The 19268-nt window shown below is 41.2% G+C and overlaps 2 protein-coding genes and 2 non-coding genes across 7 annotated transcripts in view; all 4 read left to right on the top strand.

The window, feature by feature from the left end:
• Window positions 1-1074: 1074 nt before the first annotated feature.
• gcshb (glycine cleavage system protein H (aminomethyl carrier), b) lies at window positions 1075-5301 on the top strand. Its single transcript, XM_052063811.1, has 5 exons — window positions 1075-1294; window positions 2338-2417; window positions 4845-4908; window positions 4987-5118; window positions 5190-5301. The coding sequence occupies exons 1-5, from the start codon at window positions 1087-1089 to the stop codon at window positions 5282-5284; spliced, it is 579 nt and encodes a 192-aa protein (XP_051919771.1). The 5' UTR covers window positions 1075-1086; the 3' UTR covers window positions 5285-5301.
• Window positions 5302-6840: 1539 nt separating this feature from the next.
• Window positions 6841-19268, top strand: part of LOC127599671 (60S ribosomal protein L13) — a 39874-nt gene continuing 27446 nt past the window's right edge. Inside the window, exons 1-7 of one of the 4 annotated variants that reach the window (XM_052063792.1) lie at window positions 6841-6948; window positions 7420-7537; window positions 8313-8454; window positions 9169-9278; window positions 14395-14569; window positions 18513-18695; window positions 18794-18868. In XM_052063792.1, the coding sequence (XP_051919752.1) occupies window positions 7434-7537; window positions 8313-8454; window positions 9169-9278; window positions 14395-14569; window positions 18513-18695; window positions 18794-18868 (789 nt within the window). In that variant the 5' untranslated portion in view covers window positions 6841-6948; window positions 7420-7433. Of the gene's footprint in view, window positions 6949-7419; window positions 7538-8312; window positions 8455-9168; window positions 9343-9678; window positions 9736-9963; window positions 10171-13202; window positions 13384-14329; window positions 14570-18512; window positions 18696-18793; window positions 18869-19268 lie in introns of those variants that run through there. The other 3 variants (XM_052063791.1, XM_052063790.1, XM_052063789.1) reach the window with 3 other exon arrangements.
• Window positions 8995-9068, top strand: LOC127600112 (small nucleolar RNA MBII-202). Its single transcript, XR_007962278.1, has one exon. It is a non-coding gene; the product is annotated as a small nucleolar RNA MBII-202 (small nucleolar RNA).
• On the top strand, window positions 9821-9897 carry LOC127600113 (small nucleolar RNA MBII-202). Its single transcript, XR_007962279.1, has one exon. It is a non-coding gene; the product is annotated as a small nucleolar RNA MBII-202 (small nucleolar RNA).

Raw genomic sequence — 19268 nt, 5'->3', positions numbered from 1 at the left:
TCTGCTTGCCGACAGTTAAATGACATTTTTAAAAAGCTGACAGGAATGGGCTTATATAATTGTCCTGGTTCAGCCAGTAAAAAACGAAAAAAAAATGTTTTTTAACCTCATTGGACCCCGAACTCTTGCATGACTCTACTGTCCACGTACATTCAGCGAATGAGTTAAAATTGTGAATGCTTTGCATAGCAATATCTAGAATAGCAACAGTAGAAGTCACTTCACCGTGCTTCCCTAAATTAGAACATCAATTAAATTGTCATATTATTTGACAAAGAAAACAAAGAATTATTTTTTTTACTTGATGAAACGTCCCGGTAAGTGGACGCCAGGCCCTTATAGTCCAAAATTTAACATTATAGTCTTGAAAGCCAAAGACGTCATGTCCACACACGTGGACGCACAGGTCCTAACCAATGTTTTTTTTCTAACGGAGAATCCGTAATACTGAGGCTGCGTCTCATAATTTGACGTTCATCAACTACAAATAAAACTTGTATTGTCGAGAAATAAGCTTTTTAAAGGTTTTGTGAGATCGTACATGAGAACGTGTCATGAGTGATTCATTGTGTCATTTCAAGAAGCTCATATGACTCTGTGTGTTCCGCCTCTAAGTTAACGTGTCAAATTAATTTTACTTAAGGCTCCACCTTGACTGACCAGACCGCTGAAATAAAGAAACGCGCTGTTTTTTGTTTGTTTGTTTGTTTGTTTGTTTTGAATATTGCTTGTGTTTTTCTCATTCTAAATACACGTTAAGAAGGTTTTACAGTCATGTTAAAAATTACATAAAATTTACCTAAAATACAGCTTTATATTAAACGTTATATGGGTAAAATTGTGTGTAGTAAACCGTGAAATCAATTATATGGCCATATTTTTCATTCATATCATTGTACATGTAATGTGAAGTGTACCGGTTCCGTCAATAAAACAAATCTATTTGCATAGATCCATTCAAGTTTATGTAGCTCGTTAAAAGAATTCATACAATGCCTTGTCTGAGTTTGCTGCTTGCTGTGACGCTAATCTGCGTATTTGCCGCTAGATGTCAGCAAAAACTAGAGCCCGTCCCCTCCCCAATTGATGATGCGCGCTCCCGAGGTCAAGTGTATGTGCGCCGGCTCCCACGCGCACCCACACGGAGTGAAGATGGCGATGAGAGCGGCGCTGCGGTGCCTCTCCGCAAACTTAACCTCCGGACTTCCCCAACTGTCGCCCACCGCGGCTCTCCCAGCGACACGGCTGGTGTGGGCGGCGAGGACATTGAGCACCACGACTGCCCGCGCCGAAGGTAAAACACTTGGGAATTGGGGTTCACAATCACAAGCGGAAGTGGACGTCACGTTCGACTGGCTGGTCAGACCCAAACTTTTAACTCGTGTTGAAGATTAGCAGCAGCCTGTTAGCAATGCTAACGCACAACTAAGCATTACTTCTTCAGTCTGACGCTTTCAATCAAGTGACCTGTCAATCCTAACAAATATGTCTCTGCTTGTGCAATATGGAGCAACCCATTAAACTAATGCCAGCCATCCAAAGTAAAACGAATGTTAGCACGCACACGTGTACTAAGTAAGTTTCTGCGACAGTGTTTAATATTGTTACAGTACCTTTGCAAGAATTCCGTGTAGAAGCCATGTATTGAGGCCTCACTTTGGGACGGCATCCCTGACTGAGCTCTCCCAGCCATGCATCAACATATTACAGTCTGGTTCAAGCCTGTATTAGTCTGCATGCTGAAATGGTGCCAGCACTGGGGAATGAAACACTCGCACTGTTCTAATTCATCATAGAACCACTGTAAAGGTGAAATCGTTAAAACCCAGAAAAGGGGGTGCTGCTCACCCTTATGGCCTGGCCCTAAGGGCTTGGTGAACAGCCTTAGGCTGATGTCATTTTCAGTTGACAGCAAAGTGGCAAAATGACTGCACCCCCCAAGGTGGATACAAGTGTGTGGATGTTCCTCCTTAATTCATATTCTACAAATGCAAAATGCCACGTTTAGACTGGTGGAGTGCATAGAACATATTAGTATTTTTTTTGTTTTACTTGACTGTACTTGGTACTACACTTAAAGTGCACAATCCTGATTTGCACCAGTATTTTAAAAGGTTTTAGAAATGTGTTTGTTCGGTGAATGTTTTAACTACCTGTAGTATGAAAAAAAATATCTATATGGATTAGTAAAGGATCAACCAATACTAAATAAAATGTCTGTCAAATTCTGAATTGTGCGACTTATTTGAGGTTCTGCCATAAGTGTCTTTCGAAACTAATGCCATGAACTGAATATTTTACCTGTTGATCTTTGTTCTTGCTTTGTTCCCTGTGCAGCTTTAAAGTTCACAGATAAGCACGAGTGGGTGCGAGTAGAAGGTAACATTGGCACGGTCGGTATCAGCAATTATGCTCAGGTAAGACTTTGTCTTTGTCTGTTCACTAATCATTCTTTCATGATTTGGTCTGACCTGTAACACTCAAATACAAAATGAGGATACTCTCAAGCCGCTCCAATAGGTCAAAAATCAAATGGACATGCCATCTTCCTAATGTCCCTCACTAGGCTGGACCCCTTTAAGGAACACGTACAACACTATATGGGGGGGGGGGGGGGGGGGGGGCTTGTCTGAAAGTAAAGCAGTCACACTACATACATAAGTCCTTTTTTGTTATATTTTTACACAATGCAACACTTTTTTTTTATTTTAAAAAAAGTTTCTGTACCTTCTGGAATGGATTAATTACATGTCATTTAAATTCAATGGGAATATTGATTTTAAATGTGTTGAGTTCTAAATTTAGTTACAGAACGAATTAAAGTCATAACTCAAGGTATTATTGCACAAAAAGTTAGGCTCACAGTTTACTTGTCTCTATAGCGACATTACGGTTGGAAGCTTTTCTTTCTTTTTTTTTTAAATTGTGGTGAATGACACCCAACCAGTTGCGCCTTAATCTGTATTCAGTTCAATGAAATAAGATGTATGAAATCTCATGTGAGCAAACTCAGAAAACACTTGTGCTGTGACATCCGCAATGCGAGCTTGAGGGCAGTTTGACGTCAATTTCAGTTGACACCAAAGGGTGGTCTAAGGCCAAAATGGCAGCCCTGAGAGATTAAACTAAAAGGAATGGATCAATCTGCATAGTTCTAATTCCATGAACATAATTTTGATCAGATTACAATGTTTAGACCAAGGGGGGTGCAGACAATATATTCTTGTTCCCCTTTCACACACCCAAACTAATCTTCTAGAGCAGGGGTGCTCAAACATTTTGGATCGAAGATCTACTTTTCGATCAACTAACCTCCCGGGATCTATCTTTACCGGCGCGCGCGCGCGCGCACACACCCACGCACACACGCACAAGCACACACGCACGCCTTGATGAGAAACGGCCTGAAACTGAGGCAAGCGACGCACTTTTGCAGCCTGTTAACTATCGTAGCTCACATGTAACGTTTTAAAGTGCTTCCCAGGGCCCTCCTAGATTCTTATTCTTTGCTCATGCCCTCGGTGAATTGTACACGAAGCAAACTCTGAATGAGAATAATGACGATAAAAGATAGAGTGCAACAGTTCTGATCACAAGCTGCAATTGCAGACTGCTGAGAGCTAACAACTTCCGGTGACGTAATCACGCGTCGGCGTAAATTCAATATTTACCTGCTTTATTTTATTTTTAAATATTTTTGGGGTGAAAATGAGACTGATTAGATGATTAGGGTGCAGTGTACATTAACACAAAATGTATTATTAACATGTACAAAGACACAATTTTTTTTTCTTCTCCTCGACACTCCTCGGATCTACTTGGGACCTGTCTTAGATCTACCGGTAGATCAGGATCTACCTAATGAGCATCCCTGTTCTAGAGACATCTAATAATCATGCCTTTACCAACAAAAAAAAAAAAAAAGGTCATTGGGCTGAAATCAGGCTTCATCATTGGTATTCAAATACAGCATTCATTTAAAGGAGAGACGATGGCAGAGGGTGAGGGCTACTTGAGCAGCTGCTTGAAGGTTACGTAGGCAGTCGTGACAGAACTTAGAGTGGGTAAGATATCCTTTATTCGTCCCACACTGGGGAAATTTACAGCCTCCAGCAGCAAGAATGTATGTAGAAAGAAGAAAGGAGAAAGAGAAAAAAAAACAACAAACATCTTTCAATTAAATTAAATATGAACACAATGGATAAATCACTGGTTTATAAATGGTTGTTGAAGGAGGTACGCTGAACTGGATATCTTTTGAAACTCTCCTTCCTCAAGACTAAGTGATGTCATTCACAGCGAGTTTAAGACGCGCCACATAGTCACAGCAGTAACAGTTCACGTGGTGAATAAGAATTATTTGTTTTTATTCACGTGTTCACAAATTGAGATTACCAATGTCAACCAACATTATGGACCAAATGTCAGGCTCGGCTTTATTCCTTTTTTTGTACAGTGAGCCGTTGTTTATCATTTGGGAAATGTTCCAGACCAGGTCACAACAGCGAAAAATCCACATTCCACGGTATTTCAAATTGCCAGTGAATAGACACAAACATTCACAAATGAATTATGATTCAGTCACTGGTTTGGTCATTAACAGCATTTCAAATAATGGGCAAACGGTTTAAAAAAAAAATACAAAAAACGGTAGCATTCTTTTTCATTCCATTTCATTCTGTCTTGACTGTTTTTTAAAAAAATAAAATACTGTATTATGAGAGCTATTTTTCTATATTAAATTACACAATTGAACAGTTGTAGTTTGGGGGGAAAGCTGGAACAGATTAAATGAATTTCCATTCATTTAAATTCATTTACTGTATTGGCTATTTATTTTTTAGGAAGCTTTAGGCGATGTGGTGTACTGCGGACTCCCCGAAGTGGGCCAAAGCCTTGAGCAAATGGGTACGCCCGGCCCACACTTTACAGTTCTGCAGAAGTGTGCCGTGAGATAAGGCGTGTGTGACATTACCTGCGTTGCAGAGGAGTTTGGTGCCTTGGAAAGCGTGAAGGCCGCAAGTGAGCTTTACTCACCGCTGACAGGTGAAGTGAAGGAAATTAACACTGCGCTGGCCGACAATCCTGCTATGGTGAATAAAGCCTGCTATACAGACGGTGAGCCCCAAGAGCATGCGTGGCAGAAAACATGTACACTCGTTCCTCGAGCTTGACTTCTCCCTTTGCAGGTTGGCTCATCAAGATGACCATCGAAAGGCCGGAAGAGCTGCAAGGCCTCATGGATCAAGATGCATATGATAATTTTATCAAATCGCTGGAATAATAAATCTTTCAACTCGCTGTGCTACTTTTGTACTTCAGTAACAACTCGCAACAACCCTCATTCTCTGTAGTATTTATTTTCATACCGAAACAGTGCTATAATAATAATTTTTTGTCTGTCAATAGCGTCTGTTTCGAATATATAGATTGATTGAGTTAGTAAAACCACATAAGGGCTTTTAGAATGTTGGGTCTAGTTTGTTGGGTGCTCTTGAATGCACAGAGGAGATGGAAAACTAGACAGTGATCGTAAGCGCTGTCACCTTCATGAAATAAAATGTCATTTTTGTTTGAGAAGAAATGCCCGCAGGTGTTCCAAGTTTATTTTCACATACAGTATTCAAACACGATTTGAACAATTGGAACAGTGAAACTGTTGCAAAAGCAAATATGCAATCGGTTAAAACAAACAAACAAACAAACGTGTTTTTGCTGATGAAGGTGTTGGTGTGTGCACTTGACTCAGGTGCTTCTTGTTCCTACAGTCCATGCACCTTGACCCTTCCCCCTTAGGTCCAGATAGGAATAGAGAACAGAGGCCACTTGATTAATGATTAATGAGGCAGGGCTTTTAAAATCACTGAATGAATGACATGATGACCGATAGTTCTTGCACATTCTGGTGTTCAAAGGGAAGACCGCAACTTTATATCGTTTTTATCAACATGCCACTGGTGTTGGCTTTTAAAATTGCAGGTCTTGGTTTTAAGACAAACTGAATAATAAGCACAGTTGCAACGATTCATCGACAAATTACTTTGTTTTATTTAACAGAATTGTCCAAATCCTCAGAATATCAGCTCCTCAACAGCACATCTCCAAATTTCTGTTGCCTCCGTGTGTGTGTGTGTGTGTCAAATAAACTAGCAAGTTTTTTGCCAAATTTCTAAATTATGTTCAAACCAAGAACTGAATCCCCAATATATATTTTTTAATTTGATTGATCGTGTACAGGACTGCTAATCCTAAAATAATCAATTGATTTATCAATCATTTAAATAATTGTTAGTTCCAGCCCCAATAATATATGTAGCCTATGGAATTTTGGAACGGGTATTTGCATTTGTCCCATGTTAGTAGCGTGACTGAGCTCTGCGAAAGGCTGCATTTTCATAGGCAAATATAGTGGTGTCTTGAGATATGAGTTTGACCATGTTAACACGCAATCTCATCATTTTTGCCTTTAATTCCTTCCAGCCCCCCAAATTGTTTGCAATGTGAAAATTAGCACTCTATATTATACAACATAACAAACAATAATCATTAAATAGACAATTAAACAGAAGTAAAAAGGATTCTGTGATTCTGCCTTCTATTATCAACCATAAGTAGTGGACCGTTCACATTACTGACAGCAAAACGACTTCAATGTGGAACGTAATAATTGCCATACCTTAAATTCCGCGTTTTAACCAACGAAAGGGTCAGTGTGTGTAGCACATTACACTACGTTGTATTTCGTTTGTAGTCGGACTCTTTGAATTTGTACTCAAAATCACGTATTTTGAGTACAAAAAAGTACACGTATCCAAACAACTGTATATCTGGACGCTGTATATACTCTTTGACGAGACTACTGCTCGGTGATTGGCTGTTTGACGCCTATCCCACAATCCACCACAATTCTTCTTCCTTTTTCCTTTCGGCCATTTTCCTCCCTCGTAGGTATGAAAATATCCTCTGCTAGTTTTTCGTAGAATCGTGTTCAATCCGTAACGTAGACAAAGCGTTTCTAAATTTAAATTGTTCCACTGAGTAGTGCGATTTGTCACCTTTGAGATTAGGTATTTATTGACTGGAGAATTTTAGTTGAGGCTTCTCTAAGCGGTTGTTTTCATGGTGATGTCCACTGACAGTAGCGTGTCTGCTACTGTTGCTGCTGACATTATGAAATGAAAGATGTTACCTTGTTCATAAATAAAGGAATGGGTGTGTGAGCGAGTGAACATACACAGGGCTGAAATTCCAGTCCATGTTCACTTGTATAAGTAGTTAACAAAACATGTCGGTCTCCCGTAGATAGCCCGCTAGCTTGGCTAACTTGCTGTCTGTCAGCCATTGCTTGGGGCAGATGCATGGTGTGACAGTACCGGCATTGAAGTTTTCTCATGCCCGTGACTTGTGCTTGCGTTTCAGGGAAGTAGGCAGCCATGGCCCCCAGCCGGAATGGAATGATCCTGAACCCACACTTCCACAAAGACTGGCAGAAAAGAGTCCGCACTTGGTTCAACCAGCCAGCTAGGAAACTCCGCAGGTGAGTGTGTGTTGCCAGCGGGCAAAGACGCTATGATGAGTTGGCATATTTAGGAAGAACATTTTGCGTTTTTCTACTTGGCTTGTCTCAAGTGATTTTCAATGTATGTTACATGGAGAAGATGATATTGATTATTGGCGATGTTGGCACTACAAAGTCTGCAAACCGGAAAATATTGGAATAAAAAAAATACTGCAATGACGGAGGTGTGCGCCGTATTATGTGCCTACAATATACTAAAGAAATCTCATGACTTATTTTTGACATAAAAAAAATAGATGCGGATATTTTGGGATCAGCATTCACATTTTTTTTGTTTGAAGTAATTATTTGCCATTGGAATTGCCATGGTCTGACTGGGTCACTATCAAATTGTGGGCGTCCATATTATTTTTCCTGAAATCCATGTCTAATGCTCACTTGTCCAGCATCAAGTTCTTTTGATCTGTCTGTCATGTACTTCACCCATTATTTTCCCCACTATAAATTTGCCCTGAATATGTCTCCCAAGAAAACGATACGTGCAAGTAATCGCGCTATCAAGAAAATATGAAAAGTGTCCGCGGATGGAACAGATTAATGTAGTGCTCTGCCACTGACTTCTACAGGCAGTTATAAATTTTGACAATTGTTTCAGATTTTTGCTGTCCATGACAGGACTTGGTCTCTGTCCTCTGAAAATAATGGAGAACACTGTCCACGGCGAATGTTAATGGACTGTAAACGCAGGTCTTTATGGTTTGTGAAAGTTTAACCGAGAGTTGTCTTTTGTCAGGCAAAAGACTCGCCAGGCTAAGGCCCGTCGCATCGCTCCCCGTCCTGTCGCTGGGCCACTGAGGCCACAAGTCAGATGCCCCACCATCAGATACCACACTAGGGTCCGTGCTGGACGTGGTTTCACCCTGGAGGAGCTCAAGGTAATCCGGACGTTTCTTCAGACGTTATGCTTCAGATAACCAGTTTATAATGAGTCTAAAATATCTAACAGAAGCACACGATCTGCAATAATGTCCAATGGATCAGTTTTGCTTGACAAAATATTTGGAACTGTCCTTGGTAATTCCTGTTACGTTATTTCCTGTACCATGCTAATAGTAGACTACGATATTCAATTAAATGGAGTGACAGAAATTACCGTTTTTAAAAAGTAACTATAACAAAAAAATTGAAACATCAGTTTCGCACTATAAGCATGTATGATAGATAGCGTGCACCACTAATCCTAAGCAATTGTGTAGCACTCTTATTCACGGAACAATACATAAAATGCCACAGCTGGGACTTGTTCCAAAAACAATTTTATTTGAATTCTAAGGGTAGAAGTTTTATGGGTTCATTATGGACACCAACCCATTTTAACTGTCATATAAATATAAAGTGCAGCAAAATTATTTAAAAAAAAACTTTTTAAGCAAATGATCTGCATTTGAATCTCAATCTATCATTAAACAGTCAGATGACGACAATCTCCGGAATCTCTGTATTTTCTTGATGAATGCATTGAACCCTTTTTTCTGATGACTGTTTCTGTAAAAAAAAAAAAAACAAGATAAACCCTCACCCCCGGTTAAGGTGGCAACCCAACTGACAGATCTGAAGCATTCTTACTGAGACAATGCTCCACCTTGTAGGCTGCTGGCATCCACAAAAAGACAGCCCGCACCATCGGAATCTCTGTAGATCCCCGCCGCCGCAACAGGTCCACAGAATCTCTTCAGGCCAACGTGCAGCGCCTCAAACAGTACCGCTCTAAGCTCATCCTGTTCCCCAGGAAGGCTTCTGCTCCTAAGAAGGGAGACAGCACTGTAAGTTCCTCAAGAGGCATGAAGGGTTCCGTAGCGTTTGTTTTGCCAACGCCAATGTCCAGTATTTGCTGATTTTATTTTTATGTATTTTTTTGCAAAGATCTATAAGTATCTTTAAAAAAAAGGACACTGAAATGTGTATGTTAAAATACAACACTTGCTGTATAATGAGTAACCAAAATTGGGTGTCGGTACTTAATTCAGATGGCCGTAACAGGCTGTCATACTTAGATGGTATTTGAAGTCTGTTTTATTTTACAGCCAATATTTTAAAGTTGTGCATAGGTCGAGGGATGTTATTGTCTTCGTGTTGTAGTAACACTCTTGTGTGTTCAGGAGGAGGAACTGAAGATGGCCACCCAGCTCAAGGGACCAGTGATGCCCATCAAAACTGTGAGTGAACACTGTTCAAAGGCAATATACTCAAATTAGAATGGGGAAAGTCTGTTTAGGCTTCATTTGCAGTGGCACAGTCAGATGATGACAATTTCTCCGGAATCTCTGTATTTCATTGATGATACTTTTGAACCCCTTTTTCTGATGACTACATTTCTCCAAAAACAAACAAATACATGAGCAGCATAGTTGTGCAGGTGTTGATGGGTTTTTTTGTTCTTTCAGGTGCACAAGAAGGAGAAGGCCCGGATTATCTCTGAAGATGAGAAGAACTTCAAGGCTTTCGCCAGCCTGCGCATGGCCCGCGCTCACGCACGTCTCTTCGGTATCCGTGCCAAAAGAGCCAAAGAGGCTGCTGAGCAGGATGTGGAGAAGAAAAAGTAATAGTTGTTACTTCGGAACTTTGCAGAATAAAGTGTTAAAAAAGATTAACCCGAGACTGTCGTGATTGAGGGTCTTACCCGATGCCAGATATTTTCCAACCATATCATTGAAGACAGCACTGTACTCTCTCACTAAATGGTTGGTTTCACTGCATCAGTGCAAATGTATGCGGACTGGACAAGAGTGCCCCAAAACTTCGAAATTTGGAAGAAAACAACAAATAGAAAAGTGGCGAAGATTGCATGACTGTCTGTGTCCTATGTGTTGTGTGTGTTATTTTTATTTTGACTTCAAAATGGCTCTGCGAGAGTGGCTGCCTTTCCAGCAGCTCCCATCTTTTGTTGTTCTCTTTCTTCCTTTCATAACTTTGCTGCTGTGAATTGGGAATTTCAACATTGCGAGACTACTAAAGGTTTTCTTGTCTTAAAAAATGACAACCAAAGTGGAGTTTCTAATAGTCTCGAAAAAAAGGTGCATAAATTGCAACACTTGTTAGATGTCAGTAGATGGCGCAAGAGTCACAGTGGTCGTTACTTCGAGAGGCGCTTGGTATGACTTGCACAGAAACTTGAAAGGACCTGGGAAGTGTCAGGACACTACCAAAAAAAGGTAGATCAGCATTTGGCACAATCTTGTAGAAAATGTCAAAAGTTGTGTGTGCAGGGGCTTGTTTTTTGGTAATTCAGCATTACATTCACAATCAAACGAGACACTGACCAAGAGTCTTCTCAAATGGGGCCTAATTTAAGATGGTTGTCCCTCATACTCGATAGATATACCTTTCTTGACACTGTCAATTGCAAGATTAGCATCTGTAGGCAGGACTTTTGCTCATGCAGGTGTACATAAAAGTAATGCACGTGAGATCCCCGGGGCTCATCTGTTGACTGCAATTGTTCAGTCACGGTTAACCTGTGTAGACATTAGAATTCCTTGTATCATGCGCAGCCATTGAGGCTGCTTAAGTGATGTCATATTTGATTTGACCTCATCGCGGATGTCTCAAAAAATAGCATTTGTAGAATACTATTTTTTGAGACATCAAAAACTATTATAATCTTTGAAAGACATAATAGGCAATATGATGGCTGACGGTAAGAATGCTGCTGACCATGTCCTGGTGAAAACCAATGCTGGTCATGTACTACTGTTATTTACATCTTGGTTAGCGCAGTGTTTATCCTATTTTGTGAAACATTGGCGTCAATTAAGTCCTTTAATTACTTGCAAACGTTCATGTTTCTATATCTAACCTTTGAGCCCTGAGGGGCCACTGCAGGGGGATGCCACTCAAACGCAACATTAGACACACGAGATTGCTCGAGTGACAACAAGGATGTGAACCTGCCGCAAGGGTGCATGTGTGCGTGCAAGGGTGCATGTGTGCGTCGATAAACCATGTGTAAGAGCAGAGAACATCCTTTGAGGGGGCTCAGATGGTCCTTATTTTTGCTGGGCTCAGGTGTGTGCCTACAAGCACATGCTTCATTCATAGATTAGGCAGGGATGGAAGCTGTGTGTGTGTGCCGGGGTTACAATCGTTTGGGATTTTTCTTGATCGTTTTTATTTTGTTGTGCTTATTTTTTGTTGTTTTCAAAATCATCCTTCTATTTTCTGATCTGATTTATCCTCACAAGGGTCGCGGGCGTACAAGAACCTATCCCAGCTGTCTTCGGGCAGTAGGTGGGGTACTTCCTGAATGTGTTGCCAGCCAATCGCAGGGCACACACGAATAATCATGTGCGCTAAAAAATCACAGGCAAATTATTTTGCACTTTGTGGTTATGATTTCTAAAATGACAAAACTTAAGTGTTAATTTAATGAAAAATTGTCGCAATAGTGTGAGGATAAAATTTTTTAAAAAGCCTCCTGAAGCAGCGTGCTTTTATTTGACTAATTGGCGGAGTGGAGCCAATGGCGCTGCCTGCTGCACTCAAGACGAATCCTTCAAAGTGGAAAAATAAAAGAAAACAAACATGTTGTCAGCACAAGGCCAGCGAAAACAGGATTTGTTTGAAAGTGCTTTCAATTAAGTCTCCACTTTCTCCCGGCATAGCACGTCGGCTTGAGTGACTCATCTCCAAATTTGTGCTTTGGTCTCAATTTGAAGCCACTTTCTCATTTGTCTCTGGTCACCTATAGCCCACCTGGCAACATCTCAAAAAGTGGCATTTTTCTCTCCCATACAGTCTAAAAAAATATTACACAATGCACTCCGATACATTCATAAAACAATACATTTGTGGGTGTATTGCGAAGCATACATAAACACTCTGTGGAAACAATACGTTACGTAACACGTTGCCATTAAATGATAGACGAGCCTGGCAGCGGGTAACGTCATGAATGCTGTGGTGTGGGAGGTCCACGTCTCGTCCACATGGACCTGTTGGCGGAATCTTGAAACAGTAAAGGAAGCCAAGTCATCTAAATGTACATTTTTCTGGGACAGTGGGGATGGCGTTAACGAAGGGTGCTTGAAACAGCCTTAAGAACTGTCTATGTAACCACCACATTTGCAGAAACAGGCACCGCTTGGTCTTAAGAGTCACGGGGGACTCCTAAATTAGAAACTAAAAAGTGAAATTTGGCTCCATTTTTGTTGCTGTTGTGCGTGCAGTTTGCCAGGGTCAATTAAAAAAAAAAGAAATGTCCACCTCTCTTGTATTAAAGTAGATCTGAGAATGTATGAGTGTACTTAATGTTCTGTTCTGCTATGGCATTTCCGGCAGCTTTTGGCTCGCATCACAAGACGAATGTATAAGCAACATGGCCAAGGTTTTATTAGCATATGAGTTAAAATGATTAAGGCTACAGATGAACATTCACATCAAATAAGGATGTGGAGGGCTTGCAATTGTATTTTCGTGGTTTTGGAGAGAGCACGGCATTAATGGCTCTTGTCTTTTTATTTGAGCATTTTGTGTAAATTTGCACAACTTATGTCTTTTACCAAGCATGCAGGCTTGCTTTCAGACTCCAACTCATCGAGTATAAGGGAACAAGCCCAACCTTTCTCTTTCTCTCTCCTTTTCTCTCTCTCTCCCCCTCCCTCCCCCTCCCTCCCCCTCCCTCTCTTTCTGTCCGTTTTTTCCACACGCCCTGGTGACCAATGAGGGAGGCAAATGAAGCTGCTGCTTCACAGAAGATCATTCAAAAGTGGCACACTACAGGAGAGTAAATTAAGAGCGACGAGTGACATGAATGTGTTTCACTAAGGAAATGAGGAGTGTGCATTTTTGAGCTCCTGGACGAATAAGTAAGTAGATGTCTTTCAATATCTATTCCAGAAATATTGTCATATGTTGACAGCAGAACGGGGTATGATGAGGTGTGTGTGTGTGTGTTTTGTTTTTTTTGGACTCACTATGTGTTGTTGCTTGCCAGTTTTGCGGTTAATTACGGATTTTGCAAAGCTTCTCAAAGTCGTTTTTGTGTCACAATTTGGTTCCGGGCACTGTCCTTGGTGCTGCACCAGCAAAAATGTGCATGCAATAAGTATGCAAGTTCTGGTGGCAAATTGTCTGTACTGTACCTGTTGCTACATTATACTTAAAGGGCAGCAAAGACCTGTAGTAACTATATATATGCGTGTGCATGCGTGTGTGTGTGTGTGTGTGTGTGTGTGTGTGTGTGTGTGTGTGTGTGTGTGTATATATATATATATATATATATATATATATATATATATATATATATATATATATATATATATATATATATATATATTTTTTTTTTTTTTCCAAATGAATGCATATAAATGAAGCATGATGAAGCAGTGGTTTGGACTGTTGCCATGGGTCTCAGCTTAGGATCTATCCATGTTATCTCTGCCAGTGTCTCTCCTCTGTGTCAGTCCACAGTGTCAGCTGGAAGTACTTTACGTTCGGATGGATAGACTTGTCTTTTAACCAGTTTAAAGGGTGGCGCTTTGAGATACAAGTGACCTGATATTTTCAGGTACATCTTTAGATAGAAAGGCAATCTTTCTATCTGTAGAGATAGAGATATAGATAGGTAGATGACTCTACTCATCTCAGAATGTAATCCTTGTATCCCTTAAAAGCCCACTTCCAACCATCCCTCATAGGAGGTAAGATAATATGTCCCACAAAAGTCCCTATTGGGACTAAATGTGAATCTCTGGTAAGTTGTCTGTTGTCAGGATCCTTTGCCTAACGGCTTCTTGTTCTCATCCCTCACAGTTAGAGAGCACATCATCTCCTACTAGTTGTTTGCCGCTCGGCTGCTCCTCTCATCTCCGGGCCAGAATGAATGACATTCAGGAGGCCACCTCCCCCGCCACCAGTCTAGGTGGTCCGGCGACCTGCGTCTCCAAAGTCGAGCTGCGGGTGTCTTGTAAAGCTCTACTAGACCGAGACACTCTGAATAAATCAGACCCTTGCGTGATTCTCATGGTACAGACCAACGGACAGTGGACAGAGGTGAGACTCTTTTTTTTTTCTGTGGTTCTTTTTCCTTATTTTTGCATGCTTTGTTCATATCAGCAGTGTGCGGATAGTAAGTCTTCCCTTAGAAAACATAAAATCTCTGAACTCTTTAAATGTTACATTAAGCCCTTGCAGCCCCCCTGCAAAAAAAGTACATTGATATCTCAAGGCACCACTATTTTAAAGCTATGTACTTATTTTTATGTTAAACACAAAAATACTCAATTCAAAAAAAATTCTGGCCCAGCAGCATGTTGGAATAGTTGTTGTTGGAGGATCAGGGTTCGAAACATGGCTCAATCGTTCCTGTGTTCAGTTTGCACATGTCAAAAACATGCATGTTATGTTAATTGAACACTTTAAATTCTCCATTGTTGGTTGTTGTTTCTGTGTGCCTTCGTTCAGGTTCTACCCTGCTCGGCTTTTCCTTCTAAGCGTGATGTTGTGAATAAATGGACTTGTTAACGTACAGCGCGCTCGAGTTGTGCTCTGGCTTGAACGTTTATTTTCTTGGACTGCTCCCAAGCTGATTCGGAGTGTGGGAGGCAAGTCTGTCATTTCCCCTGTTAAGTCTTGGGCAAATGCCAAAAACAATGAGGTTATTCAGTTACAAGTTAATCATTCTTTTACAGTGGCATTAAATGGAAAAAAAACTGTTTAAGGGAAACGGAATCTCATAACTGTAAGTTTAACTCACTGCCAGTAAATGTGGTGGATTTAGATATTATTTTTCAGAGTGCTGAAGGGGGTAAAAAAAACACTTGTCGGGGAGCAATGAGGAAAGATATGGATTTTTCTGGCTGTAATCTGAGAGACACTTGTCAGATGGGATAACTGACCTGAGTTCAGTGTGGCATGAACACAGCAGAATATCTACACTGAACGTATAAAATTCTCCACATTCAAAAGCCAGCTTTTTGTGATATTAAAGTTCAGACCATGACAAATTATTTCCCCCAAAAATGTACCAGCACAAACCCTATTATAACTGTGATGGAGTTGTGTTCAGAATTAACCCGTCACATTCAAAGTCGTGCTAAATGGAAGTCAGCACACACCTGCCGCCATTCAAATGCCGTTCATTAACCCCAAATAAAGTTCAACGGTTCTAGTAGGCTTTTCCTGACATTTTTTTTGTTTTCTGGCGGCATCATGTAGGTTTTCTGCTCATACAGACTGTTGTTTTGAACTGTTCATAATTATTTCCACCTGCCATAGGCCTTAAGTCCATCTTAAGAAAAACAGGCCCATAGTGTGATGTACATCTAATTTTATTTAGTTTTTAATCTCACAAGGCTCGGCATTTGAACAGGGGTGCGTAGATTTTTTTTTACATCCACTGGATCTATCGCCACCACACTTCTTAAACTAGAAACCATTCAGTTTTGCTTTGGTTAATTTCCAGATGAAAGGTTCATTTTGATTCGGTGCCAATCAACAGATGTGCGCATGTAAACAACCTTCGTGTGTCCATGCTCATGAATGTGTTTAAAAAAAAACAAGCAGATGTTGATGCATGTCATATGGTCCAAGGCTGGTTGCTGATCAAACTATTCAGTTAAAACTCTTTCAGAAAAATTGGTTAATGGATACTTTGATTTCCCATGGCATGGACGTGTCTGTAGCGGAGGCTTCTTAACTACAACATCCTATTCTCTGGCACGAGCCATCCACTGTTGCCTAGATTAACTGTCATCAACAAACAGACTCATCAAACTCATCCCAAATCTGTCCATACAGATGGCACAAAATGAGGAGGAGGATGGTGAGGAAAGAAACGATGAAGAGATGTGGTTTTAGCTGCTGTTTCTCATTATAGAAATTTTGATAAAGCTCCACATATTTATGATTTTTTATTTTTATTTTTACTTTATTAGTTATTTACTGAATAACTCACCTGTTTGCTGTTTTTGTGTTCAGGCTACAGCCATGTCTTAAATGAAACTAATGCTTTTTGGCACAGGGGTGCAAAAGAGGATCCAAAAGCATGATTCTCTGGTTGGAAGAAAGTGACAGTAGATTAATTGAAAGCTTTATTTTCGTAGACGGGCGCACATGCACATGCGGACGTTGTATCGGTCTGCGGACGTTATATCGGTCTGTCGTGATGAAGAAGGAGCTGAGCCAAAGGGCGAAGCTCTCAATTTACCGGTCGATCTACGTTCCAACCCTCATCTATGGTCACGAGCTATGGGTCGTGACCGAAAGAACGAGATCCCGGTTACAAGTGGCCGAAATGAGTTTTCTCCGCAGGGTGTCCAGGCTCTCCCTTAGAGATAAGGTGAGAGGCTCGGTCATCCAGGTGGGGCTCAGAGTCGAGCCGCTTCTCCTCCATATCGAGAGGAGCCAGATGAGGTGGCTTGGGCATCTGATTCGGATGCCTCCTGAGCGCCTCCCCGGTGAGGTGTTCCGGTCATGCCCCACCGGGAGGAGACCCAGAGGAAGACCCAGGACACGCTGGAGAGACTATGTCACCCAGCTTGCCTGGGAATGACTCGGGATCCCCCGGGGAGAGCTGGATGAAGTAGCTAGGGAGAGGGAAGTCTGGGCTTCCCTGCTAAAGCTGTTGCCCCCGCGACCCGGCCCCGGATAAGCGGTAGATGATGGATGGATGGCTCACATGCACGCAGCATAAAAAAAATTGGTCACATTTTCATTTTCGCGCCGTGGCAAGTCTGGTTTATGGCGTTTGGAAATTTGGCAGACGCCCTGCACCTGACTGGGCGTTCAGGCATTCCGGCGGCATTTTCTACCACTCGTCCTTGGCGTCAAATTTGATCGTGACAATTGTTGTTGTTATTTTGCAATACAAATGGACTTATCAGTGCTGTAAATGTGGCATTACCTTCAAAGGTGTATCTCTCCAATAAAAGACGATTAGACTCCTGTTATCAAGTGGAACGATTTGATTGGTTTCAATTCAATGCACTCACATCTTTTAAATCAACACCGATTTTAAGATTCAAACAATTTGGATGGGTGGGGCACTGTTGATTGCAGACCTTCACCATGACATTGGTTATCACTCAATGATATACATCATAGATTCCCCTCTTGCATGTGCCTGTATATGTCTCATGCTCTTCTTCAAAAATAAATTGAGGGGGAAAAACCCTATTGCAATGTTGACGTGAAGTGAAAGAATAAAAACATAAAAGATTCCCACCAAAGTTGAATGGGTTCTTCTCTCAATCTGCATAAAAAGGGTAAAATCAGTCATTGGTACTGTAAAGATGTGACTTTGAGTTGCTATGATGAGTAGGGAGATGAACGTTTCTTCATACACACCCCAGGGTAATCATCACAATTCATTTGAAAAGGGCCTCGAGGCACTCCAGGAAAAGCTGTTGTCATTTTTTAAAAATGTATTTATTTTTGGAAACCATGTGATGGTTTTCCTTGAAATATAAACAGAGCGCATCATGATAAACAACTTTTCACGCTCCCATTCACTCCTCTGGGGAATTTGGAGTCTTGGGTTCACCTAGCGTGCATCTTTGGAGAAAATGATCGTTTCATTAGTATACAAAGTTGAGGAACATTGTTGGTGTGTCTCTGTTTTAATGCTAAATATTGACACATAGGGAGAGCAAAAACGTCACAGGATCAGCAGACGGAGCCTCGGAGAGCTCAGCTTTCTTGTCAGGAAGTCAAAGGCAGACACAGACGTGGCCTGTGCGCTCAGATGAAATGTCAGAATCCTCCAATCTTCTGTCATATCTTCCTCTTGACTGAGCGCGATAAGAGATTGGTCCAGCTCAGTAATAGAACATTTGTTTGACTTTGTCTCTTTCTTTTGTGAGAATATAATTGCAAAGTTGTGACCCTTTGGTTCAACCAAAGGCTGTCTCTCCCTTCTGACTTTGATTCGGTCGTGATTGATGAAAATGGAATGTCAGCAGCGTACCAAAGTTGAATTGGGTATATTTTCTCTCAGTTGGACAGGACAGAAGTGATCAAGAGCAACCTGCACCCTGTTTTCGCCAAGGTTTTTTCCTTGGATTACTACTTTGAAGAGGTTCAGAAGTTACGATTCGAAGTGTACGACATCCACGGCACTCACAGCATCGGCACGCGTGACGATGACTTCTTGGGCGGTGTGGAGTGCACGCTCGGTCAGGTACGTGTGATTGGCACACCAATCATCTTCCGCGAGTCGCATGACTCACCGGCGTTTTTTGATGTGCACTTGAGCCAATCATTCTGTGCTTTCTGCAGATTGTGGCCCAAAAGAAGATGGTGAAGCCTCTACTTCTCAAATATGGAAAATATGCTGGCAAATCCACCATCACGGCAAGTCCTTTAAACTTGCATTACTTTGTCAGGAGTTTCTGCTGCAGATATACTCACTCTAATTGGACACTTTTTTTTGACACAAACAGGTCCTAATCAACACAAATTGTAAAATTTGTCCTCATGAACTTTTATTGCATTACTCATGTAAATTTAGAATTTCCCATTGTTTTTCAAGGGTTGAATTGATGATTCATTTTTCGGCTTCCATGATTTTATTTTTACAAACCCTAATTCGGTACACATTTCTTTTGACTCTGACGCAGCTCTGTATATGAGCATTGCATGTTGTTCGCTTGCGGAGGAATTTTTCCCGGTACATCCGCACTTCCTCCCAGGTTTCCGAAAACCTGAACAGTTAACCGAATGGTGGCAAGCTTAAAAGATTCCAATTTGCCTC

The sequence above is a fragment of the Hippocampus zosterae genome, chromosome 4 (genome assembly GCF_025434085.1).
Source record: "Hippocampus zosterae strain Florida chromosome 4, ASM2543408v3, whole genome shotgun sequence".
Lineage (NCBI taxonomy): Eukaryota > Metazoa > Chordata > Actinopteri > Syngnathiformes > Syngnathidae > Hippocampus > Hippocampus zosterae.
Note: the sequence above shows the minus strand (reverse complement) of the source record. Positions and strands in the feature narration are given on the sequence as shown.

Excerpts from the sequence above, each read along its gene's own strand:
- gcshb (XM_052063811.1), top strand. The coding sequence starts at position 1,087 with ATGATGCGCGCTCCCGAGGTCAAGTGTATGTGCGCCGGCTCCCACGCG. Across the intron at positions 1,295-2,337 it reads CACGACTGCCCGCGCCGAAG|CTTTAAAGTTCACAGATAAG; the intron begins GTAAAACACTTG and ends TTCCCTGTGCAG. Across the intron at positions 2,418-4,844 it reads GTATCAGCAATTATGCTCAG|GAAGCTTTAGGCGATGTGGT; the intron begins GTAAGACTTTGT and ends TTTATTTTTTAG.